Source organism: Eleginops maclovinus, chromosome 12 (assembly GCF_036324505.1).
Source record: "Eleginops maclovinus isolate JMC-PN-2008 ecotype Puerto Natales chromosome 12, JC_Emac_rtc_rv5, whole genome shotgun sequence".
Classification (NCBI taxonomy): Eukaryota; Metazoa; Chordata; class Actinopteri; order Perciformes; family Eleginopidae; genus Eleginops; species Eleginops maclovinus.
This window is the reverse complement of record NC_086360.1, coordinates 12,085,794-12,113,416: the sequence shown is the minus strand read 5'-3', so window position 1 is coordinate 12,113,416 and position 27,623 is coordinate 12,085,794. Positions and strand designations below refer to the sequence as shown.

General features: G+C 41.4%; 1 protein-coding gene across 1 annotated transcript; it reads right to left on the bottom strand.

Annotated features, from left to right (window-relative positions):
- Positions 1-8,127: 8,127 nt before the first annotated feature.
- Positions 8,128-25,846, bottom strand: hic2 (hypermethylated in cancer 2). Its single transcript, XM_063898225.1, has 2 exons — positions 25,744-25,846; positions 8,128-15,835 (listed from the first exon to the last, which is right to left on the bottom strand). The coding sequence occupies exon 2, from the start codon at positions 15,739-15,741 to the stop codon at positions 14,017-14,019; it is 1,725 nt and encodes a 574-aa protein (XP_063754295.1). The 5' UTR covers positions 15,742-15,835; positions 25,744-25,846; the 3' UTR covers positions 8,128-14,016.
- Positions 25,847-27,623: the final 1,777 nt, after the last annotated feature.

Below are 27,623 nucleotides of genomic sequence, written 5' to 3'. Positions count from 1 at the left end.
TGATATTATTCATGTAATAAATGTAACTGTACATAAAGCAGGCGTACTGTGTAAACACATTCATGTATGTGCAAAGGTTTTTGAGTAGGAACAAATTAGGGGTCCTTGCTTGGATAAAAAAAAATGTGTGAGCGACTTAGAACAGTAAAGAGCCGCCCAACTTTCCAAATGGCTAAATACACATTGGAAAATGTGAAATAATTTTCTAGGATTTTGAATTCTAGGTGGTTTGAATCAGCATTAGGCGGACAATATTGAATTTCTGTGTGGGAGGAAGCAGAAAAGCCTCCACAGTGATCAAAGGTAAGAAAATAATTTGAGAAGACAATAAACTGTACATGCAAATAACAAGGAACCTTCCCAAACCTCAGTACACCTTTTCATCTGAAAGTTATATATTTTCTACCATGATCAGTATTTTATGATAAAATCGTATGAGAACATATTTTTAAAAAAGGCTTATAGAGCAGGCTTTACTTAATGTATAAAACTGTTAAAGTGTCCCTTGAAAATAGACTTTAGTGTACAATCCCTGGTCGATATATACCAGGGGTGTCCGCACATTTTACACTAAGGGCTTTATACAGAGAAAAATACGAAGGGCTGGGCCACTCTCTAGAGGTATATTGCCTCACAAGTTAAGTTAGAAGTAAAAAAAATCAATCTGATCAATTGATATTTGAATTTGCTTTAAGAAAAAAAAGAAAACAGGGTTTCATACATTTTATTTTACTCCCAAAAGTGTTGGCTGCTCATTCCTTGAAACAGAAACCTCAGATTGCTTCTCAATCTCTCTTCACAGCCCTTTGTAAAGGGTGGACAAAAATGAGAAAAATGAAGGCTATTTTTCAAGCTTGTTATGCAAATAATTGATTGGGCTTTTTTTATTTGTTAGGAAATGTTTTCAACAGTGTGTGAATTTATTTGAAAAGTGGGCTTATTGACACATGAATACTGGGTAACATATGTTAACATAAAGTACAAGTTTCATATTTCATTATACTTATTATACATAGAATTAGCTGAGGGCCAATTAGGCAGTAGTTTGGACACCCCTCATGTATAACATAAGTGAAGAGCTCCATCATTGGCCAACACTATGATATTTAACAACATGTTAACATGATGTTTGTATCATTTGGTTCCAGTCACTAGATGATTATTATCAGTTACACAACAGCTCGATGTATCTAATACATGGCTGTTTAGATTGCATGCAATTTTGTTGTGAGGAGCTGAGCAAACTGCCTAATCACTGTTCCTCCCTGGGGTAAGGCTGCCACTGACCTGCCTCCCACAATGCACTGTGGTGGCTTCAGGGCAAAGGGTGTAGCTCTGTGCCGCAAGGGAGCTTTCCTCCGGTTAACACATAGCCATTACCTTTATTCTATTACACTCTCCTTCTCTTCCCTGGTCTTCCTCTTTCTTTGAACACAAAGTGAAGACACAAAAGAGAGTGGAAGAGGGAAGGGTAAGAGCGAGCAACAGAGAGAATTAACAAAGGTTTTAAAATGAATTGACTGAATTATGGGAAAAGAGAGCAAGACAGAGAAGTAACCAAAAAGGGAAAATGAGAAAAAAGACAAAAGAAAGAAAGAGAAAGTGAAGCAGTTCAGATTCTGTCCAATTACAGAAGGAGCTGAGGCGTAAAGTGAAACGGTCAGAGGAAGGAGGAGGAATTCCCTACTAAACTAATGTAACAAGACAGAGCAGGAAGAGGACAGGAGAGGAGAGGAAAGGAGGGGAAGGTGTTGGATAACTCAGAGTTATATGGAAATATTTATTCAAATGTAGCCAACATTAGATCCAACGGGATATCCCACATGTCAATTTGCCTGTATTTGCAGCCTGAATATAATCCACAGAGAGCAAAATCTATAGCTATATTGTCTGAAATACTAAAAAGATGGCAAGTAAAGTCATTAACAACAAGCTCTTTCTTTATATAAAGAATGTGTATTATATGCTTTTCTATTCTGTTTAACTTGTGATAAATAGATTAGCATCACTTCTGTCTGGTTTTACATACACATGCTTTTATCATATGGCACTTACTTATATTGTTGTTCATAATGATTTATCATTTTGTGCTATGATATTTGTATTTTCTTTTTGTTTGCTTTGTACAGCCCTTTGAGGTGTTTGTTGTGATACATTTGGATTTGATTGGAAATATAAGAAGAAAGACAAAAATGTGTTGCTTTCTTTACAAACATAATCTTAACACTTATATGAACTGTATGAACATATTGTTTGTTTGTTTGTTTGTTTATGTTTTGATGGGCCTATAAGGAAAACTGGAACACCATCTTGTAACAAACTAATAACTAAAAGCTGATTTTAAAGAACAAAAGTCATCATGTAATAACTCCAAATCAACATGCAAAGTGTGTTATTTCTGCTTTTAATCAATAGTATGATTATTATCTTTCCATGTAAAGCCCCTGTGAAAGCTTCTGATCTGGGCCTTTAATGAGGAACAAAAAGGAAACAAGATCAGTGTTTCAATCTTCTGAAACTGAAACACGTGGCACTTCACAGACTCACTGCTTGATCTTCTAACAACGACAGATATTCAAAGACGCTTTCATGCCATCATCGTTACTCAATTTAAAATATTCTCCTTTGAAATTACATGTTTTCTTTATAGGTTGTTCACCTACACTGCTTTGATTTGTACGTATGGTCAGGAAGGACTGATAATTGGAGCATAAGGAAAGCTTTAAAGCTGACGAAATAAAATAATACATGCTACTTGTTTAATAAGAAAAACCTATTGTGAATGCACATATCTGCATTTTAATGATTTTTGTGGGAAAACTCATAGCATGTTATAAGAGGCAAGTAATTAAATTCTTATGGTCTCCATACAACCTTATCTATGTCTGACTGTGTGTGTGTTAATATGCACACTCTGATTAACACTCAACGTCAGCCAGTGAATGATAAATTAGGCAAGTTTTAATTCACTCACCAACAAAGGGAATTACAATAAAAAACAACCAACCAACCACACACACACACACACACACACACACACACACACACAGAAAGAGATAAACAAATTAGTACAAAGGGGAGGAGATTAGAGACCAAATGAGTTTACCCATATGCCATGACGCTGATTACTCCGAGACAAATACCTTTCCCCTCATGATATCCTTCCACTCTTTATGACCTGATTGTTCTACATGGCTCGTTATGGAGGACAAATGAATAAGAAACAGGATGACCTCACATTTGGAGGATACCCATATATCAAAGACCTTTCAAAACAGTAGGTGTTGAGAGTAGTTGTTGTTATATATGTCCTTGGAAATGCTCACCTTTTTAAAGCTTACACAATTGTTTCTTCAAGGAATTAAGAAAACCACAGCATCAGCTGACAAAATAAGTGAAAAAAACTGTCACTTTGAGCAAACAAAAACTAAAAGCAGAGACCTCTCCAAGAAGCAGGTCAGCCAGTCTCTAATTCTTATTTAGCCCTGAAAATGGGATAATGATGATAATGAGTATGATTACCAAAATGGACTTCTTGGAGCACAACAATCTAAACTGTCCATCACAAAGAGAAAAAAGGATCTGTGCATTTTCAGTGTGTGCCTGTGTGTTACAGCTTACAGTACTACTCTGCAAATGAACTGGCATTAGCATGCTCTGAAAGGAGCAGGACTGGGGTTGAAGGGAGCAGGTGAAAATCTCACTTTGAATCATTTCCCCTCCCGGTCCTTGCCATTGTTCCTGTCCTCACACATGGCAGAGGCAGAAAGAAAGGATCCTATTATTCCGACCCAAGCCTGTTCTCCCCGTTTATCGTTTAAAGAGGGGGAAGAGCGGGGAATATTCTGATGGAAAGCAGGGCCTCTGTGGCAGCCTAGCAGTTGTGTGCCAGCTGAAAAGACTCCGCGGGCTGAAGCTGCGGCGGTGCCCACCACCTGCTGAGTTCTTTCTCCTTCATCTCTCCCTTCTCGCTCGGCTCTCTTTCTCTGCCTTTCACCGTCAAGCGCGCGGTGACTCAGCAGTCCAGGTTCAATTCAGGCTGAGGCCTCACGAAATAAAGAAAAAAAAGAAGGGTACAAAAAGAGAGAAAAAAGATTAATTTCTTGAGTGGGAGAGAGTGAAAGGGGTGAAAGAAGCAGGCAGATACATAGGTACTGTATTTTGTTTGGCATTCAAAGAGAGGCCTAAGCTGCACCTGGCTCTGGATTTAGCAGTGATTTTCATGGTTGGTGCAGAAAGACAAGGTTTCTGTAACTCTTTTCGAGAAAATAACTATTTCAGGACAGCGAGAATCACAACATGCAACTTGTATTTTATATATCTCATGCAAGCTCTCATCGGGGGCTAGTTTGGCCTTGTCTTGTTACCACACCTGCAACACAGGCCTTGGACATACTCCCCATGCTCCATAAACAGACCCACAGAATTTAAGATCAAGTATTGATGCTGAGAGCGTACTCAGCCCCCATCAATACTGATGGGTTATTGATGAAGGGGTGAGTGAATCTTTGCACCGCACCATCATGAGACCAGTACTGCCTCGGAAACATGTGTAGTGTGTGTGTGTGTGTGTGTGTGTGTGTGTGTGTGTGTGTGTGTGTGTGTGTGTGATGATATAATGAGATAGGGCTAAGACAAGGTGTTGTCATATATTTGTGTGCACACTCACAGAGCAAAAATCAATGAAATACCACACAAATGGAGATATATACATTGCCTGCAGCGATGCACTTTTGTGCCAAGACACACGTCTTCCCAGTGGGATGGACAGGATCCACTGCACTCTCCCCCGGGGGAGGAGGGCACAGTTAACTAGATGGACAGAGGGAACGGCCCCACAGGCAGAGCCAGGGAGATGAAAAAGATGCAAGTATGAAGAAAAGACAAAGTGTTAGAATGGGACAGAGCTATGCGTCAGTCGGGAAAGCAACGCCTCTCTCCTCTGCTCCACCAGGAGCAGCATCTCCTTACGGCTGTATATACAATATGTGGCTCCCAGGCATGAATTCAACACATGTAAATAATTGATGTGCATCAAAACATTGAAGATATATGCACATTGACCAAAAAGCATACATTGTGTACTTGTGGGTGATCGACGCTCTCATGGGTTTTTTTTTTAATGATTTGTAGGTTTCCTCCTTCTTTACAGCAATAGCAACTTTGGACCAATAGAAGGACATAAGATTCTGCATGAATAACCCTCATTGACTTTCACCTTTTTTCAAACCTCTGCTTAAAAATCAACACAGCTGTTGGATACACAGCACAGATTACATCTAATGATTCAACTGGTCTTAAACCAAGTGCATCTTTATAAAATCCTCTTGTTCTGACAAGCCTTCCTGGAACCAACAGAACATGAAGATTTCACTCCAAGCAAGAATCATAAATCTTCAATAGAGTAAGCTGGGCATGTAAAAGAGGGTACAGAAACATGCTTTTTTGGATACATTTTAAAATAATAAAGGGTACATTTTAGGAGGGAATAAAAGATTAAAGGAATTATTTGGCATTTTGGAAAATACTATATTAGTTTTCTTGCAGAGCACAAGATGAGAAGACTGATAAAACTCTCAGCAAGACAGCAAATATGAGTGTTTCCAAAAATGTCAACCCGGGGCCTATTTCTCACACAGGGGCTAAAACAAAGCCAAGACTAGAGATCTTCTGCTTAATATCAGCATCTAGACAAGAGAGGTCGTCTGGCATTGGAGATAAAGGTGGGTGTGGGTCCTAACAGACGCTGTCCATCTCCCTCGCCCCACATTGGGCAGGCCAGGCAACTCTTCTCCACATTCCTCAGATAATAGAGGGCCATCACAGACGAGCACAGGCAAGCCTGGACCCACCTGGGCAGACCCTGCAAATTCCTCTCATGTTTGCAGACCCACTTGGATAAGGAAAGCTAGGGAGACGTGGGGGCATTTTTAGGAATGTCTCTTTGCTGTCCACCAGATAAAATCGAAGGCAGCATTTGAACCAGCTGAGCTTCATGCTTGTTCTGCCAAAACAGCACTCGACATGAATGACCCCTCACAGGCTAACACTCCAAGTCTCTGCTGTGGGTAACGTCCACCCTGTCCCGAACCACCCACCTACCCCCCTCCTCTCTGACTATTGTGTTTACTTGGCGCTGATGCTAGGGATGAGAGGGGCTCGGGTGGGGGATGGCAGTGTAGGACTACCGACACCAGGGCCATTGTTTCTAAGCGACCCCCATTCAGGGTCATTTAGCATGTGACACCTCTAGGGGCACAGTGCCTTGTTAATGGCACAGAAGAGCAATAATGTGCCAGCTCCCTACACTGTGACCTGAACCAATATGATGAGAAAAAAAGCAGGAGAAATAAGGGGGAAGGAAGGTGGATGGCACGATGAAGGCAAATCTATAGTCTCAATATTAACAACAAGAAAGCAACAGCATGGATGGATGGCAGTGAGAGAAACAGACGTAAAGCATACCAGGTTCTTCAAGGAGCTCATCTACATACTTGAGGAGGGCGTGTGCCCGTGTATGTGTGATCTATGAGAGTGTGTGTTTACCATAATTGATGGGAAGGTCAGCAGCCCTCAGCCATGGGCATTCCTGCCTGGGCATCAAAAGGAATGTGAGAAAGAGACACTGGGGGGAAGGGGCTGTAGGGGGATTGACCCAGTATTTACCACAGCTGGGTCTGTCCCAACTACAGGAGAGGAGACATCAGGAGGAAGAGTTGTAGGGTGAAGGCCACTGTGTCCAGGTTTCAGATTTTTTATTTTATCCTATTTTGGAATACACTTTTTGACTTATGTCGAGTGTTAGATGAGAACATCTTTTACCATTCGTCTTTTATTATAAACGAAGCTGTAGCTAGCTAAGAATGAAGATTGACTGCAGGGTGACCAGATGGTAACCGGTACAACAACTTCTCTAAAAGACTCTCCTTTTTGTTGTATTTTGTCCAACCCTGTGCCTCACAGTAACATTTTTCCTCATTAAAATGTAGTTTAGTTAGAGACGCTCAAGTCAAAGCATTTCTAGCAAATAATTATACAGTTGGATCAAGGGGGAAATGCACTTCTGTTTAAGGGAGCTCTACAATGAATCCAATTCTGGTGAGAGCTTCAAATACAGAGTTGCAGATGTTTTTAAGCTTTCAACTTTGGGATAAAATAGACAGCAGAATAGATACCCAAGAATCTATTGACTAACAGTGGTTTCTTGGTACAAAACATATTATCCAATAATATGCTAATGTTATGTGACAGCTGAAGAGGATCAGCTAATGTGAGCAGGACTCACCTAAAAATAAGGCTCTGCTTTATTTGGCCTACTATAATGTATCTTTGTTTTCAGTGTCAAAAACCTGTATTAGGTGCACCTCACAAAATTTGACTGGGAGCTTTGTTGTTACCACTGAAAGTAAGTGCACTACCCCTGTGTTTGGCTTTTTTCTTATCTTTTCAGACTTTGCCTTTTGACAAATTACATACTTCTGCATTTACAGCTACACAAGGGAGTCATTAACTAATGCATCATAAGAAAATGTATGGAGTTATATATAGGGCAGAAAGTCACCACCATTAAAGTGCTGGTGCATCAGTGGCAAAACAAGTAAAATGACGTATGTAGAAAAGGAAATGACCCAACACAGAGTATGTGGAATACAGGAAAAGTAGTTGTCACAACTTCGTCACTTCATCAATTACTTAAAATACTCTACAGGAAGCTTGCAAATAATCAAAGCTGTAAGTAAAAAATAACCACAAAATGAAGTCAAAACCTCCTTTAAACAGTGTTTCACACAACATATAATTACAGCCTGACTATGGTATTTAAGTCTTATTGGACCCCACCCTGTGCATTGTCTATGAAGAAACCCGGATTTCACTTCACCCAAATGAATTACTTGTGCAAAACACAGCATAACACATGTCACAGGCATGTTCACAGAATGTGCATCAACTAACCCCGAGGCACACTGCACAGGGTAGCAATACTTGAAATGAGGCAAGAAATGCAACCTGTGAGTGGGGAGATAGTACCCATTATATATTATCTACAGCCAGGATCCCTTATGCAAAAGGTACAAGGAGACATGTTCTCGAGACAGGAACAAAAAAGACACAGAAAATCAAACATCCTTGGTTTTCAATCAAGCTTTTAATGAAAAGATCATAAAATAACAGTTTATTTTTCCTCACTGCTGTACATTAAGACTGCAAGGTTGTGAGTGCTGAGGTCAGCTGTATTACACTTTTATGACACTTTGAGTTTGCGAGCCCCATCGCTATGCACGGCGGTGGCTCTGACCTGAATATGAGCTCTCTGAGGAGTGGAGATAAAGAGAGCCCTGCCTGGGTGCTGCCAAAATCCACAAAAAGGGTCACAGAACCTCACCTTAAAATACTGCTGTCTGCATGTTCGGTTATGTTTGGAGTCTAGACGGTGGCATTTGTGTGTGCATGAGTGGAGGTCTATGCGCATATATGCCAGCAAAAGTGCACCTGGGTGTGTACACCTTTGCACATGAAGTTTGTTTGCCAAGGGGGGGGGCCCTCTTGTCCTTTAATTATTCATCAGCAAAGACCCTACATGTCCATTCCAGAGCCTCTCAGCCTACGGAACCTGATACATTATTGAGAGGATGATCCTGAAGAAAACAGATCAGAGAGGAAGCATGATACACCCACTTCATGAGGAGCTCCACTGATCAACTCTTCCAAGTACCATTTTTTAGCAGCTAATCATGTCTTGTAGTGCACACCAAAGTGACACTGTGCCTTTTTGTAAATTAAATAAAAAAACAGATGTAAATTAAAGGTTACGTATGAAAATTATGCTGCTACAAACTCTATTTAAAAAAAAATGTTGGACGGCAAAAAAAAAAAAAAATATATAAATGCTAAAATGTAATGGCAAGACAGCACATTTCTGTAAACACTGAAAGTTGTGAGGTAATTTGGTGTTTTTCAGTCACTACTGCATATGGAGGTACAGTAAGTACTGACGTGAAAATGTAAAATGCAGCAGAGCTGAGGATAAAGGCGCCTGCGCAGTAACAGAGATTACAGAGGGTCAGAGGGCTAAAGCAGGAAGTCAGGTGTATCTGAGATAAAGTAAGGGACAATAAAGCTGAGAAATGCTTCAACGGCACCAGAGGCCATTTTAAAACTGGCTTTGGTTTAGTCTGCCTAGGTAAGAAGGAGCATCTCCATAATAACTGGACAGACCAGCCCCTCTACTACAGCATGCCTGGAGAGGAAAGTCACACCCCTACAAGGTGTAACAACAATAATACCAAGAAATGAAATGGAAACGTGAATACGTAGAGCCGAGTACACTCGTTCGGTTGCGTTTCCTGCTTTGTATATTCATTTTAAAGCTTTTGTAACACTGCATAATGATATGATATTTCAACAAACACACAGGAACAAGGATGAGGTAAGAAGAGAAAGACAAAGAGTAAACCGTCAGTTAATGGGAACTGATATGAAAGCGCCTGGGTCTTCCCTGACGCTTTGAAAAACATACAAAGTGCACTTAGTAAAGCTATCTCACCCAACGTTTCTAAAATCCTCCAATGTAGAACTAATAGACACTAAAAACAGATATGAATGAGAAAGACGAGAAGTGGTGAGTCGTTTAAGACAAGAAATGTAACAATAGTCATGAGCACCCTGCGATTCAGCAGAGAGAGTTGTTATGTGGATGTTTGTGAATGTGTGTGGGGTGTTTTATTTTTTTGTTGTTTTTTTTTTTAAATGGCAGCAGCATGGCAACACCCAGGGAGAGCAGGCTAGAAAATATACAGTAGCCTCCGTTCTGCACAGGCATGTCAGTATCCTGCCTGTGTCCACAGACACACACAAGGGGTTAAAGTTCAACTCCCCTGGTGCGCAGTCATTCAGTGAGAACTCAAGAACACATGGGCAAAAAAACACCCATAGTGAATCACATGAAATAAAAACCTTACAGACTGTCAGTCATAACTGAGAAAGATGATATTAAATGCCATAGACCATTTTCTTTTAGTTGAAAAAAAAAACCAGTTCTCGCACAAAAAAGTCAACTTCACATATTGTGGTTAATGGCTATGTCTTGGGTCTCACTTTTGATTCTCAGCTTGAAATCCTCAAAACAAAAACAAAAAAATAACAAAAAGGGGTCCTGCCTCCACCTCAGTCTCACACACTGAGCACATTCTTTGCAGAGGTGAGGGCAGGACCAGAAATAAATACATTCATCACTGACAATAGACATTTGATAAAAAAAGAACACTGTCAATAAGTGTTTGCACCAACTTTGTTTGAGGCCCGGCCGGCCAGAGGTTTGTGCTGCTTTTACCCACAGAACACAGGCAGAAAAAAACCCATCATAAAGCAGAAAAATGACAATAACATTCACAGTTAAGACTAACAGCTAGGCCTGTTAACATGCAGTGAACAAATCAAAACTACATTCTCTAAATAGGTTTTGTGAACCGGCAGCATGAGAGATGTACCATGTTACTAAAACAACCCAAACCATTCTAGTGTCACCCACCCACCCACATTACATCATGAGACCCTCACAGCAGAGGTAGTCCTCAAGTGCATTTGGGCAAACATAGAGACCCAAAATTTAGCTAAACACCCTGACTAACAATGCCTTTTGATTAATACGTCAAGGACGCACTGCCCACCCCCATCGCTGCAGTCCCATCAGAAAACAGGCCAGAGGGCAGGGGGACTGGGGCGCAGGGTCACCCCAAAGCCAGCTGGCAGAGAGGGGGGAGCCCCTAAACCACACGCCCCTCCCCTTAATTGAATATGTAGCAGTTCACCCCATGTTTGACGCTATGCTTTTGTTTTGGCAGCAACCTCTGTGGAAAAGCATCTTTAAAAATAACATAAAAAATACACAAAATCACCTCTCCGACTGGCCGAGCCTCGATTGAGGTCTGTAAAACTGTAAAAGTTTATGTAAACAATGAGATAAATACATATGTTTCTTTTTAGAGCCACACATGGTTCCATAATCATTCAAATGTGCTTTGGTTTAAAAAATAGTTTGTGGATTTGGGTATGAGCTTTTCTTTTCTTCTTCTTCTTCTTAGTTCTTTATACAGTTTTGAAACTATTTCTTAACATACCGTGTTACTAACTAAAATGTAGACTTGTTTCAAGCTGCCTCGCCTTTGTCCAGGCTCTTTGTGTTAGTTGAAAAAGTACCCCCCTGTTTGTCTTAAATACGAAACTAGTGTTTTGCTTTTCCCATGATTAAAATACAGAGAAATCGATACAATACTATGTCTTACAAATGTAGCTGAGAGTCTGCATTCACAGATGCAGAACAATCCCTGAAGTATTTGAGTAGTAGTAGTACTAGTAGTAATAGTAATAGTAGTAGTATTGTCACAGTTTGGAGTTCGTAGATTTTTCATCGTTATGTCAAGCAAGCAAGCATTCAAATGCAGCTGCAAAGTCTTTTGCAGAGATGGCTAGAGATCTTGATGTATAAAAACACCTTTTGCATGACAGACATTATGCTGTACTGCATTAAGTGTTGACAAGTACAATAACGTTTGAAGGCAATGCATTGTGGACTCCCTCTTAAGCTAGAAGAGGTCACAAGCAACAGTCGATCAGGCGATAAATAACATGTTTGTGGTTGGGGGTCGGGGAGTGTGAAAAATTCATAGATGTACCATGCAATCACTAAACAGTAACTGCTTAAACAGCAAGACACCAACATCCAACATAACCAAGTAACAACCCCGGGAGTCCAGGACGCAGGTACCTTTAAACGGTAGTGATGTTTGTGTAACTGTAGCTGCATCCCTATGATAACAAACATTTCACAGACCATAACATGAGGACGAAAGAGGAATACAAAAATCAAGAAGACAGTCAAACCAACATAATAGAGGAATGCCTATACCAAAAACTTGTAGTGAAGGTTCATGCTCCACAGTGTAACTGTTAGAGTAGATACACTGGACAGATAACAGAGGGGCCATTCCCAACGTGTGGTGGCTTATGATGAGGTAAAGCTTTAGAGGTCTTAAATAATTTAAAATCATTCTGTGACATAATGAAATACAATCAGAAACAGAAGGATGCCGCAGGGGACCGATGAGTTGTTCAGCTGTCCAGTGCATCTCTGCTTCTCCCTTCTTATTACAAGTTTTCACAAGTCTGGCTCAAAAAACTAACAAGCAACTTGAACTTCACATTAAAATTCTGATTATAATTCCTATCTTTTTTTTCTTTTTCTTTTTTTTTTGGTCTGAACAGAACACATACAATGTCATCAAGTCCTGTTTTTTAAGTCAGGGAATATAAAGTGATAAGGACTCTGGATACAAACGAAAAGAAAACCATGTTCAGGGAACACGTTTTTAAACTTCACCATTTCGTTAGGTGGTAAAGTTTAATTCATACCGGCCCACCAATCAGCACAAGCTTTCCTTGCAAACCACAAAAACCTTCCTCAGTCTCAGAGTCATTGGCCAAAATTCCATCAAAAGAGTGGATTTCTTTGTCTGGACTTAGAATATAATTCATAATTTGTTTTATACAGCAAAAAAGGAAAATCAAAAGTGAAATAATTTAGTATGCTATATATCTTAAGTACATCTTTTTAAAACTTTGGTTATGAACTTGTCTAGCAATGTTAGTTAGCTCTGTTCTCCTCAACATTCATAAGATCTTTGGAACACTATACATCTACACTAACTAACCACTAATTGCTCCAGGCAGGAAGCTATAGTACACCTTGAGGTGGGGCCACACTGACCAGGGCACCCGAAAAAGCTATATTTGACAAGTAAATACAACAGCTAAAAACAATATTAATGTGTAAACCCTATGAGCATCAAAAACCTGTGTTGAGAGATGGGCAGGTTAAAGCATTAGGTGAAAAGTTACCATAATCTAAACACTTTTTACAATTAATTACATAGGAACTTTCAACTAATCAACATAGAGTTCGTAAGAATAATCAGAGGTAGCGAGGTCACAAGCCTATATAAATAGACTTTTTCTTTTTCTGAGGGGAGGAAAGCTATACAGACAAAAAAATAAACGTACCCACTGAACATAACATTCAGTCTAAAACACCTTTTTTCTTAGGCCGCCCCCAACCCCTCCCCTCAACAAGAAAAATCCCAAGACTTTCCAGTTTAAACATTCACTGAAACATTACAAGCTCTTTAAGTAAATCAAGTACCTCAAGGGGTTTCGAACCAGGATTCTCTCCTGGGAGCACTAGCAGGCAAAACCAAAGACATTGAAAATCCTCTCTGTTTTACTGTGAACAGCTGTATAGAGGTCTTTGAGTTTTCGTGGTCTGTGAAAATAAAACATAATCCAATGTTATTCCACCTTTTTTTAGGTCATTCAGTTAAAGCATGGAGATGGTCCCAAACCCAGTTACCCCTCCTCTTACATACAGATCCCCATCACCAAAATAACAAAGGATATAAAGCTGTCAGGGTAAAAATAATCTTTTTGCTGAATTATTGCCAGTATTGTTTGCGCAGGTTTTTGGTCAAAATAGCACTGGAGTTCAGAGGGGACTTTTGAGTTCATCAGTAAGAGGACCAATCTGAAAAACTCAATGCTCAGGTAGAAGAGAGAAAGGCTGCTGAGGGGTATGAGGCGAGGAGGCTTGACTTTATATCAGTACCCACATTCACATTTGACAGACTTGTAATGCAGACCAGAAGTCATACCACTTCACCATGGCTTTCTGACTTTGGAGAGAGACAGGAGTAATTGTCCCTCTAGAACTCCTGAGAGGTGAGCAGATCTTGCTTGGTATTAATGATGACATGATGCTTGCATCAACAAGTTCCCACCGTCACCAAGAGCCCACTGTGGCTAACCGCTACATTTTTCACTTAGCCAGGGCATCGTAAACTGGAATTAATATGAAGAACTGTGAGTGTTTTCATGTGAATGTGGACATGTGCGTTTCTTTGCTGTTGAGATGGAAAAAAAGGGAGAGAACTTTTTTCTATTCCCAGAGTTCTTTGGCTTGATGCGTTTCTAAGAGGGTGAGGTGTGCATTCTCAGGTGACTGATGAGGTTGCGCTGCTGGGTAAACTTCCCACCGCATAGCTGGCATTCATACGGCTTCTCCCCAGAGTGGACACGCATGTGCTCTGTCAGACGGTACTGGCGTGTGAAACGCATGCCACACTCTTCACACGCAAACGGCTTGAGGCCAAGGTGGCTGCGCATGTGGCGTGTCATGGTGCCCCTCTGGGTGAACATTTTGCCACAGATGTTGCAGGGGAAAGGCCTGGTCAGCCAATGGCTCTTTTCATGTTGCCTCAGAGTTGCGGGGTCTTTGTAGCTCTTACTGCAGACTGTACACTTGAACGGACGCGCTTCAGAGCCAAAGCTAGAGGGACCCACAGGGGCAGAGAGGTCCTCTGCCTCCTCCTCATCTTCCTCTTTCACAAAGGTCCCTCCCTCTTCTTTGATGTAGAGCTCATCCTCATTGTGAGTCTCCACATGAGCATTGAGCTGCTCAGAGCTGGGGAAGCCCTTACCACAGGGAATGCACACATAGAGGTTGTCCCCAAATGCTGGCTCAAAACCTTCTTGTCGGTACACGTAGTTGGCGCTGTGGTTTCCCCCTGCTGTTCCTCCTCCACCTCCTGCACCCTCTCCGTCACTTTGCCCACTCTCATCAGTGTGGTCTTGGCCATTTTCACCTCCTTCGTCCTCATCTTTACACTGGAAGGATTGGTCAGAGGAGCGTCCATCCTTAGAACCCAGAATCACCCCGTTAACAAGGGGCCTTTCATGATCCTCAGACTTCAACCCTGATGCCTCTCTCTTAGGCCATTCATTCTTGCGGGCACCTTGTCGAGATTTCTTCTGGGGTGGAGGGCCATCTGGCTGGTTTTGGTTGTCCTCTGAGGCTTTGGAGGAGGAGTTGAGCTCCATAGTCTCTGAGCCGGTGTCAACACCTGGTAGGGTGGTAGAGGAGTCATCCAGTGAGGCACTGTTGGTTGTGGATACTGAGGCAGATTGAGGGGACTCTTGGGAGATACTGTGTGGGCTGAGGGCATCAGTGGCTGTGCCCGCAGAGGGAGGGCTTTTCTTGGAAAGATCTAGTCCAAGGTCCAGTTCCCCAGCACTTCCTCCACTGCTGAGATTTCCGTTACTGCTGCCATTCCCCCCATTGCCATTCCTCCCAGAGCTGCCAACAAACATTTCGTCATCTGAGAGCTTGTCCCGAAGGCCTTCATCTGGCTGTGGCTGGTCGACATCGGATGGGGTCGGAGGATAGTGGTTTGTGGGGCCAGCGGGGGTAGAAGTGGAAAGGCGCTGGTTGTTGAGGCGTGAGCGGCTAAGGGGGCCTGGAGTGGAGGGTTTACCTGGCAGGGATTTCCCACCACTGCGCTTAAGCTTCTTTCTGCACAGAGCAGCGAGGTCATGGAGCTGGAGGTAGCTGGCTGCGGTTAAGAGGGCCGTGAAGTTCTGCTCATTGCTCTGCTCTGACGAGGACAGGAGCTTCCCAGTGTAGATGAAGTCCAGAACTTGTCTGAATACAGAGGGGTTAACCATCTCTGTGTCGAGGTTAATGAGGTTATCGTGGAGGACCAAAGACTTGAAGTATATGCTGCTTGCCGCCAGGATGTTCTTGTGGGCGCGGAAGAGTGCATTCTCCACCACAATGATAACATCACACAGGAAGCCCTTGGCCCTCTGCTGGTTGAGTTGCAGCAGCAGTTGTTTGGCATGATTTGGCAGTTCCATTTCCACCTTCCTTCTTTCCTTCGCTCTCTCTCTCTCACACTCTCTCTCTTTCTCTCTCTCTCTCTTTCTCTTCCTACACGAGCACCACCTGAAGCTGAAAGAAAAAGAAAGAAAAAGGCGGTTAGTTTTACATTGTATACATTAAGAATTAGAGCTACACCGTGATAAATGACAGGTTCTTCAATACAGTGTTATAGTCTATGTAAATAAATAAAAGACCAGAAAAAGCCCAAAAATGTTTACCAAACAATGGTTTTTACAAGATAGAAAGCAGGATAGCTGTTATGTGTTGGTGCAAGTTTTGGTTACATTTTTGTTTGGTAATGCAGCCTTCAATAGGATCAAAATTAAAAGGCAGGTTGAAAAACCATAACAGTGACAGTGGTTGCACGTCTGACATATATAACTATTAATCTGCATGGGTTATGACTGAGTTCGAGTACAGCAATCCAAGTTATTAGCTCTCACAGGGAAATTAGTAATCTGTTGGCTTGGCGTGCCACATAATGACACAACTGCTTAGAAACTGGAACCCTTCCCTTCCTCCCAACTTCCCTTTTAAACAAATTGAAACTCTACATGGATCAAGTTCTGATACACCTTGCCACTGTTCTGGCACAAAGGCCAAAGAGGTGTAGAAGAAGAAAGGGTAAAGTGACTACTTTCCTAGGTTGCCTCCCCTCAGCTACTCTTCCCTATCTCCGCAGAGTAACTCTAGTTTCGGTGGGGTGCCCTCTTTGGAAACCAGGCTCACTCTAGCCTCCATTAGGTCATGGTAATGTCAGCCCTGCCCCATTGTCTAGGGTTGGGGGTCGGTGCCACAGCAGGGCCGGGGGGAGGGATTAGGTGATACCTGAGCAGGTAAAACTACACAGGAGCTAGGGCAGAGGGTGGGGGGAGGGTGTGGCTCAAACAGGATGACAGCAACACCTGATCCTCCAGAGAGGCCCTCATATGGAAATAGGACAAATGAATCTTATTTACTGTTAAAACCACATATTAATGTCCTATTCCGTACCAAAGTGCTCTGTCTACTTAGACACCGAAGAACAAATTTGGTTGAAGAAATGTACCAATCAGAGCCTAGCAATAGCTCACAAGTGATGTAACTGTAACAGGGAGTGTTCTTTACTTGTGTTAATCATGTTCTTAAAGCTCTGGGCATGCTGGGAGTATAGACACACATCTTTAATGCCCCCGATCGGAGCAGGTTATATCGTATTATAGGAGATTATACTGTAATGCAGGGAAATGCTTAACTCAATACATTCATTTGAAAATATGCCATTTAAACCAAGTGCCAACCTAGATATTTTCTGAAAATCATGTTTCCTAATGCGTAGCAGGAAAGAAGGGAGTGGTTCCAAAACTCAGCTAGAGAGACTGGAGCGCAAAGTTTAAATGCAATTACACATGACTAAACTCTTCTTTTCCCAAAACCCCAGCTGGAATAACTCATCTGAATGTATCAGGCTAAATTGTGTTCACTAAACTAGTGTATAGCATCAGCACAATCTTAATACTGCGCTGATTTAACCATTCAATTGAGCGCAAACACATTAAGCAAGCATGTTTTTAGCAAGTCTTCCTCAAAGACTGTGACATTTCCAGCACAATAATGATGCATTACTACATTCTTGAACAAAAACTTTAATATACTGTTATATACTACTGCCATACAGCAAAGCTCTACAACAATCACTGCTGACAACCTGATGAGGTTGAGGTATGACAACCGCGAACCACTTCTAAAAAAGGTTGTACGAAATGACAAGAAAAATCTATAAAGGGAACACTGAAAATCATACAAGAACAACAAGGTGAAGATTGTGAAATGGAGATGGCTGGCTGGTGTATCAGAGCGACTCTGTTGGAACAGTCAGGCTAGCTGATACAATCAGCTGGAGTGATCATTATTCTCAGGTCCAGGCCTGGTCTTGTCTCCTCTGCTTTGACACTTCTACTCATGGTCTTCTTCTTCTTCTTTTTCCCCTCCCCCGTCTTTCCACTGCTCCTCTCCTCTGTCTTGCTCTCTCTCTCTATCCTCATCAGCCTCTCACCGGGCATGCAGACACATCCCAGGAACAGTTCACTGTCCCCAACATGAATTATAATGAGCCATTCTGGAACACATCACCAAGATATGCATTTAATCGCAGAATGTGCTGGAGGGGTGTGTGGTGATCAACCCTGCAGGCGGAAATGGAGAAGAGGGCTGCTAGAAAGAAGGGCCTCTGCCAGCCAGGAAGCCATATATCAGTCAAGTCCCTCTCCCTACATACACACACCTCTGTAGGCTTTATGGGGGGGTTTCAGGAGGCTTTTCCAGCAGGCCGACATAAAAAGGGGGCTGGGCTCAGAGAAGAGAAGCAAGCTCACGATAAAACATTTTTTAAAAACCTTCCCCACCCCCTCCTCTTCTCATCCCTCGTTCGCTCTCCTCCACCCCCCCCCAATCACCCACGGCTACCCTCTACCCCTGGCCCCTCCAGTGCTGTGCTGTGCCGGCTGGATTCCAGAGAACTGCTAATGGATTACGGCTGATCTATATGTAGCTAGGGTGGGACACGTGTAGGCCCAGCTCCCCTTCCAATGGTGCTGCCAGGAAGGCAGGCTTAATACCACAGGAGACGGATGGGCCTGCACTATGATGGCAGCTCCATCTGTGAGTGCATGGCCCTTCTTGCAGTTTGTAGAATCATGTTCAATACCATGTGTAGGCTGGTACACCATTGCAGCCTCACAGTTATGATGTAAGGTCAGGAATGGATGAACCCACTAGAAAGATTAGAGTGATGTTTTCAGTATGTAGGAGCACTAGTTCACTAGTTATGATGACATGTAGCTGGCTTGTGTCTCTGTATTTTGAAGCCCCCTTCCAAAGGCTGGCAAGGAGGTTTGGAGATGCCAAATTGGCTGCTCTGGAGTGCTATAAAAACAATACCTGCTATGACCAAATATGGCCCCACATACCAATCAAAAACGGCTCTGGGCTTGTCCTACAGACCAGGGTAGACATTGCCCTCAGTTTACCTTCTCTACAGTATTAAGCTTTTCAAAAACGGACTATGGCCTAATGATAGAGGGGGATACCTAATTTCCAAAACACAGCACCCAAGTCTTTAGCCTCCAACTTGACTTGTGTCAGTAGTTTGATGATGAGGAGATGAACAGACAGTGTTGTTTACACAGACTTGAAAGATGTAATCAGGACAACATATCTATGTGTAGATGTGCCATGTGCTTTACTTCATTTAATTTTCCACAACAGACAGTACCCAGTGTTATTTTAAAAATGCAATTGCTATTGACAGTACACAGGACTTCTGCAGGAGGTCCCTTTAAGCACCAATTACAATTCTACCCAACCTATCAGTGGTCTGCAGTGTTGCAACATTGCCTTCTATTGTCAGCTCAGCTCGCTTGGAACCCTTTATGAAATGGTACTAAAAAAAGCAGCAGGTATCAGGTACTATCTGCAACTTGTCCTTATGTTAAACCAAAGAAGAGAGAATTGAGTTGAGCAGAGGTGTGTTGCACTATGCAGTGGAAACACGGCTACAGTGTCCCCAGCACTGAATTAAGGTGAGTCTGTTCTAAATTAAACTGGTTACACCAGCGATCTGGATTTTCTGGTTTTAGCTACTTAATTTTCTGGTGCCTGTTATTGCATCCTTTTTCCAAGGAGTTTATGGATTAAACAGCAGTTGGTGTTCATGCAGCTACGATGACTGAGAGAGCAGTGGGCTGTGGCACTAATCTCCTGAACAGAGGGTAGAGAGGCAGGAGAGAGGGCAGAGGTGAGGCAAAGTCCTGTGGCGCAATAACAAAACACACCCTACTACTAGGAAAGGTCATTTGCTAAATAACCAATAGAAAACAAGATCTAGGCTTTTAAAACATATTTAACCCAAGCTTAACTGCAGGGTTATGGTTCACAGCAATTCCTCTAAACAATGCATAATAATGACTTTGTATAACTGTGTACATGGTCACATAGATCAGAGGGTGGGCCGCGGAGACCAAGGTGCAGGTAAAGAGTATTTGAAAGAGAATGAAACACAGCCAATCCTGTACATGAGCACAAGGCCTCCCTGAGTGTGCACACACACACAGAGCCTGTGCACTTTAAAACACGCACACAGCGCACACACACACACACACACACACACACACACACACACCCAGAGAGTATGCTGGTGGGCAGGGGGAATGGGGGAGGGGTTAGGGGGATGGTACAAAGCCAGTTTGAAATACAAACACTGAGCAACCACCTCTGAGCCATTCCAACATGGCTGACGCTGCTACATGGGTGAGGTTGATCCACACAAGACTTGTGGGTACTGCAGTTATTTGGGGTTCAGTTCTCCTAGAGAGAAAGTTTGGCTCATGACATAATGACCATATTAAACAAACAGCTGTGCATTTAGCTACATGCTCTACATGTTCCTTTACACCTGTGTATCATCTGCTGGACCGGAAGTAATGCAATATACCCCCCTCTAACGCTTGAGTATTATTTCAGTTTGCAGAAACATTTCAGGTTGACATTTAATGTGTTTAAATGCACACAAAAAATATAAGCAGAAAACAGGAAATTAATATTTTCTATGCACTGCAGTAACCTGGAAACCGTAAAACTTGCAGTTAAAAGCATGTTATCAGTTACTAATATCTCCCTTTATGATACATTTATTTAACATCATGACATTTTAAATGTGTTATTAATGATTTCAAAGCATCTGGTTGGGGCAGGCTGATCAAAGCATCCTGTGTATATATATATAGTGGTATCGTGGCTCACTTATTTCAGTTTGGATTGGTTACATGCACCACTTCTAAGATGACGTTTCCTTTTCATCCTACTTTCCACTGTCTGAAGTCTTTGTCATGTACATACGTTAAACATTTGTTGTTAGAAAACCTTTGTAATACGTGTCAAATAAACAAAGTTCATTCCAAAACTAAACGATTTCCATTTTTGGGGCAAAGTCAAACTTCAGGCCATATAGTTCTGTTTATCTACTGCAGTAATGTGGTGCCATGTAAAAGCAGAATATTCAGAGTGATACTCGGAACAGAGACAACAGCGGGTGAAATAAAAAGTGATATCACCAGCTGTGGCCTTTCCTTGGAATAAAACCTGCTTTTTATTGTGTCTCCATGGCAAATGGTTGAATAAATCTGTTGCAAAGTATCTGCTGGAACTCTGGACAGTGATCCATTTCTGGTTATAGCGCTTCAGAAAAGGTGCAGGGGAGATGTCCTGCTGGACAAATGCCCAGACATAAGGTATGAAGTAAATGCAAATTTCTGTTGTCCTAGAGAAATGGCTTTCTACAAAATTGTTAAATGATAGTGAACAGGTGAATGACCCTAGTACTGCAAAGCTAAAGGGGGGGGGGGTTCATGAATTACAGTATCTATTCCGCAGTCTGGGTAGAAACCTTCCAATTAAGACTCATTTTCTTTCATGCAGTTCAGCCATGTTACAGACAAATAAGTCCTGCCCAGGGGGCATTGGAATGAAAGGAGCTCAGTCCATTTCTTCGCAGGAGGGGGCCAAAGGTTGCACTGTGCTTCATATACTAGGGCTGTGCTGCAAGGGAAGAAGAGCAAATTCTCTCTCTATCCCACACATGCATACACAAACATATGAATCATCTTACAAGATCACAAGTCAACCTGTAATCAAACTCATGACTGAATTGATGCACTTTTATAAAAAGGAAAATACCTGGTAGTAAATGACACCTTTTGCAATTCAGGATTTTCCTGCAGCAGGGCATTAATCCCATCGAAGAAGAAAGATCTGTCTTAAGATTTCCCTCAAAGGATAAAGTAGTCGCATAAGTCTTAACATTATTTTCCTACACCACAACAGGTCATGAATTAATCTATTCTGTGGTGTGCAATTCATACATAGCTTGACACATAAGCTCCAGCCAAATCTAGAGGACATACCAGGTACACTAAGTATACTGTATCAGATGTGCAAAAGTAGTATGTACAACCCCATACATTTTATTGTTGTCAGGTTACGGATGCAGTTGCCCAACCTATGCACAATCTCCTGTGGAAAACCCCCATTTAAAAATCAACCAAACTGTATTCATTAGCATACAATTTAATGTCATAATTACATTTGTATAATACATGGACTACCAGGGCAGAATACTAGATTTAAGGCTGGCTTTAGGTATGCAAGTATTTGCAGGCAGGGGTCAGGGGTCATGTGTAGAAAGACAAAAGTTGTACACTAAAGCACAATGTTTTACTAAAGTGTTTATTCTCTTGAAGTGTTTTGTTTGATTTATAGTGGCTTATGAGATTCACTTTATGGTTTGATACATTTAATACTTATCAATTATATCTTAAGCAAAATTGTGCAGTGTATGTAGAACTTAATTTCTTAGATACTTTATCTGTCAAGAACCAGAAACCAACAACATGACAGGAGCAAGTTAAATTTACTGCACAACCAAAGTCCTTCAAATGCCTTAACTAAACTTTTTTGCTTTAGCTTCCAGTTATTTTACGGAACATTTGTTAATATAAATGTAATTCCTAAATAATAACAAAAACATAATGTTTTTTTATTTGTCAACAAACAAGGTTAATGTTGTTCAACTGACATGAACAAAGTCAGTTAATAACCAATAGAATTGTCTAACGCAAACCTAAGTGGGCCTTTTTCAAAAACAGTAAATGGGTAATCCTCTGTCTCTCTATGGGTTTATTTATCTATGTTCTGTGTCCTCCATGCTGCATCAAAGTGCCCTCTAGAGTAATTAAATAAAGACAGAAATGAACACTGACACTTTCAATGAGGCTACCAGCAAATGCTGCCGATCAATGGGCACCAACACATTCTATATCAAACAGTGTACCCTCGCCACAAGTGAAGTAATCATCGGCTCCACTTACAAGTGAACATATGATTGGAATGATGAAGTGACCTCTGTCTTGAGATAATCAACTTTGTTGATGAGATAACTTCCCCTGTAAAAAGCAACAGACCCACATGACCTGGAGCCTAATGCTTTGACTAAGGGCAGAGGGCATGTTGGGTAAGGAGAGATCCTGTATGGTCCAAGGTTTTACAGAGCTGCCACCCCCTCCTCCTCCTCCTCCTCCTCCTCCAGCCTTTAAACAACACATAACCTTCTGGCTATCAGCACTACATTCCACAGACTGTTTCTTCTTCTTAAAGAACAACAACAACCCTGCCCTGAGGTGCTTCAGTCACGGCACCAACAAAACTGCCCTCAAACAGGCAGCACAGCACATAGCAGAACAGGCAGATCAGTTTGGATACAACAGCCTAGCACAATCTATAAGTCCTCGGCAATCATGTCAGCAGAACATATAGCCTAAGTAGCCTTACTGCGCTGTGCGGCCCACATACGCCACTGTAAGCCACAATCACAATGTACACAGGATACCGTGTGTTGTCAGAGAAGAGACATGTAGGGTGAGGCAAGACCAATCGCCCGATCATGAGGATCATGAGGCACACACACAAATACACACGGGCCTCAAATTACCCCCCAAGCCCCCCTTTGTAGTCCATAGCAATCAATGAAGCTAGTCACACTGATCAGTTGACTTGCTCATTTTAATGCCCCTAAATGAATGTGTTTTGACAGTTATTACTACACCATGTATGTCCCAACATTTTATGTGTTTGGAAAACGGATACAAAATGCTTTGAGAAGGCTTGGTGAAAAACAAGTATAGGAGTAGTTATCAAACATTTTAGTCAACTTTCCTTCTCATTTCTGTGTTTTAGTTAAGCTATCAGCTTGCTACTTATCTGCCACAGACCATAAATAAAACAGTTTTTAGTGTAACATAATTAACCACTCTTTAAAAATGCAACACAGAATTCTCACTTATACACATTGTTCCTTTCTGCATTTAAGAACAGGTGTTTCTGTTCATAAGTAGTATCAAATTAATTCAGCACAGAGTACTGTTGGAATTCAAAACTGATAGCTGTTACAGATGCAGAATTGTCATTATTAAACAAACAATAGAGTAGAGCCAGGAGCCCTCTTCAAACTTCACAAGCCTCAACAAATTAGACTTTGTGCATTAGGTATAATTCGATTTTGATGCTGCTCAGAATCTTTTCAACCATATTGTTGAAACACACACTTGAGGTAACTGTTAAACAACTTTTAAGGCTTACAAGCAGAGCAACTGCTCACTTCAAATGTACTTGTGGGAGGGTGTAACCAGCCAAAATACAGTCCTATGATCTTCGTATTATAGGTTACAGCACCTTGTAACCATGTACAGAATGTGAGGTTGTGAAAATACACAGATTTATCTTCAGATTGTTGTTAAATTGTGACAAAACTTTCCCAAGACAATAATCTATAAATGTCGCAGCATTAATAGAAACCAGTGAGATGTTCTGTTTTCAAAAATGCTTCTTTAATGCTTACTTCAACTGTAAGCATATGAAATATACTTCCCTGGATGTATCTAAAGAATACTAACAGTTCAGTACGTGTGATTAAGCTACAAACAATAGTAAATGCACCTTTAGGTCATGCATGGCAAAAACTAAAACAGAAAAATAACGTCATTTATTTAAGTGGGGTCTCTTGCTTCTGCTAGGCCAACACGGAATACTCAAGGGACATAAGTGACACAATGTAATACAGGAATACATTGGAGACAGTCATCAGATGTATCAGAAGTACATCTTGTGTGTAGTGTAATTGTTCTTAGATGAAACTATGCAAAGCAAACGAGACCTGTAGTGGAAATGTTCTAGCAGAATTTAAATTTGGTTATAGAAAAACGGCTGCCAGTCAAAGGAACCCACATTACTGACATTCCTGTACCTCATTATCTTCATGCCCCTTGGTACTTTAACAACACTAATCACCTGAGAAGCCAAGCTGCCTTCGCACCTGAGCAAATACATGGTTTAATAAACTATTGAACGTGTTGTTGTTGTTCTGAGTTCAATTGTAATGTCAAATATTCAACATACCAGAGTTTTCTGTGCTTTATCAGAATATTAATGAATACGGGAATCTATATCAAGCAGCACTGTTCCTATACGGCAGTTTTGGGTCACAATGTAAGGTTACACCCACACTGTAGCCGATCACAACGATGGTCGATGTATAGCAGTAGCCCACCTATAGGCTATAAGACATGTACAATTCAATGCATCGATACCATTTCAAAGAAATTGTTTAAACCAGTGAACTGCAGCGTCTAAATTCAACTTCAGTCAATCCTGTTATACAATTGTTTAATTGACCCTACCTAAAACTAAGCCTACCTACATAAACAATGCAAGCTACACTATAGGTATCGGCAGTAACATGTGATCGTTATGAATATTGCGCAAAATGTAGTCCGTAAAATCCTCAAAGTTATCCCTGTTACTTTATACAATTAGTGCAAGTTACCGCAATTAAAAACATCTTCGATGTTAGAATTACACGAGACAGGTCGTTTTAAACGAGGGCTTCAGCATCGTTCCACTGTGGTAAACAATTCATTGAACAGTTGGATTAGAAAACCTGAGAAAAAACCATAAAGTGGGGAAACATTTTTCTGAGGCGCTGCGGCGAGCCGAATGTGGATCCTTTCTGTCGCCTAATGTGCTTTGCCATCCTGGTGAATATTTGGTCCTCACTTGTCCCGTGGGGCATCTCTTTTATGCCCACGACGCCAAAATAAACGCCACAACATTTGCAAAAGCATGTTAGCGGTTTCCAGATGAATCCGCTATAAACTAAAACAAATAGTGTTGGATTTTGTCGGCGTGCCAAGGAGGCTGGTAGAGCCAGAATAGGCACCACCGGAGACCCTTTTTGTTGGCACGCCGTAGAAAAAACACCAACGTGACGCCGAAAACCCGTGCGATCCTTGCAGCAGCTGGGAGAAGCCGATCCGATCAAAACAAACACGAAATCAACACCGATGCGCATTTACACCCAACCTTAAACATAAATAATGTCTTTTAAATACCTTATCACATCGGTAGGATCGTACTCAAGCGTTCTTTACCATCCTCTTGCTCATCTCACAGCCTTCGGGACGCCATGTTGCAAGCTTATGACGTTAGGCTTCCTCACCCCTGACCCACATTTGAATAGAAACCAGCCCAGAGTGCAGCAGAGGAAACATCCCACTATGGGAGGGTTTGGCCACTTTCTCAGCCCAGAACCCCTTGGCAACTTTACCTGCAAGGTGGCAGGGTGAAAAAGACAGAGGGAGTGATATATTATATTAGGCCTTCTTCTCCCAGCAGCACAACTAAGCCATACTGCTGACTGCAGTTCTACGCTGCAAAAAATGTCTGACACTATGTTGTGAAATGTATAGGCTTGCTTCTCTGAATAAATAAATAATAATTAAACAACCAAAATGTTTTATGAGAAGGTCTTAGCGAAAGCCACAGGTTTCGAGTGCAGTTTCACCAACATACAATAAAGGTGTAGGCCATGACTTGAAATACAGCGGAAACATTGATCAGATTATTATTTCATGGGACAGAAAATATATTCATTATGTTTATATGGCAAACAAATTATGTTTTCTTTAATGATTTTACCGGGTTGAAATATACCAAGCTGGTTCTATGGATTCGGTTAATGTGTAATACGGTATTTTTTGCAGTGTAAATTATGTTTCTCTGCAAGCTCACGAGTCTTCAATAATAAACTATACAGTTTTAATATGCACTTTATAAATTCGTATATTGCCATCAAATGAAAGTGAACCAACCCTGTTCACTTTGAAATTAGAATAATCAGCTGCATATATAGAAAGCGCAACCGGAGACTTTAATTCAAAGCCTGAACAGTTCTCGAGATGATTAATGGTCAGATGATACATGGGTATCAGCAGAAAATAGAGATGGTTCTGGTTCAAACATTGGGCACCAGATGTGCGGAAGTGGGACGATTTGTTGGCTCCTCCTCTTAGCCCAGAGGACCCCAACCTGCCCTCAGCCAATAGAAACCCGGATACATGATAGGTTTCACCTACATACAATTTATTGGACATTTATCAGTGAGATTGCTTTGAGGATGCCACCTGGCTGCTACCAATAATTAATAACCTTGCCCGTGGCATGCTTGGTGCTGAAGAGACACAGATTGATCCAGATAGTGTGTCACTTTAATCTGCCATGCTTAATGTTTATGGTTCACATTCCATGGATATCGGCGTTATGGCGCCGTGCCAAAGTGCTCTTCTGACCCTCTGTGGTGGCAGCGAAAAGTGCATGCTCTGCGGGGAGGCCTACACACTGAGGTGTGATCAAGGTGCTCGGATGGCCTGCATGTGTTTTTGCCTAAGCCCGACCTATAGTTGAGGCTCATTCACAAAGAATAACACTGGATGTATGGCAAACATGTGAAAAACTTAAATAAGGTATAACATAAATCAAAATCTAATATATATGTGCAATGGCAACTTGAATTCAGTGAACACATGATAAAACCAATATCTTCACAGTTTGTTCACATTGTGCCACCTTTCAATAATGAACAATTAAAATTCACTGCAGCAAAAAATAGCCTATCAATTCAAGGTTACAAGACAAGCAATCAGAAAGATGTGAAAGCTTGTCAGAAGAAGTATTTAAAGGCGTATGGTGCACTTAGTTATTTGCATTTTATTGTTTCAAAGATGGAATCAAATATCGAAAAATTAAGATCTTGACCATTAAAATACATAACATGAAAGCCATAAAGTCTACAAAGTAAACGTGTATTTATTGGTGTTAATATTGTAATTTATTGCTTTACATTCAAACTGGCAGAAGGTAGTCATCTGTTTATTTGCAACTCATTAGTTTCTTTATAGAACATGTCATCGGAAATTCAGAATATAAGTTTAAG

Coding starts and splice junctions, on each gene's coding strand:
- hic2 (XM_063898225.1), bottom strand. CDS start 15,741: ATGGAACTGCCAAATCATGCCAAACAACTGCTGCTGCAACTCAACCAG.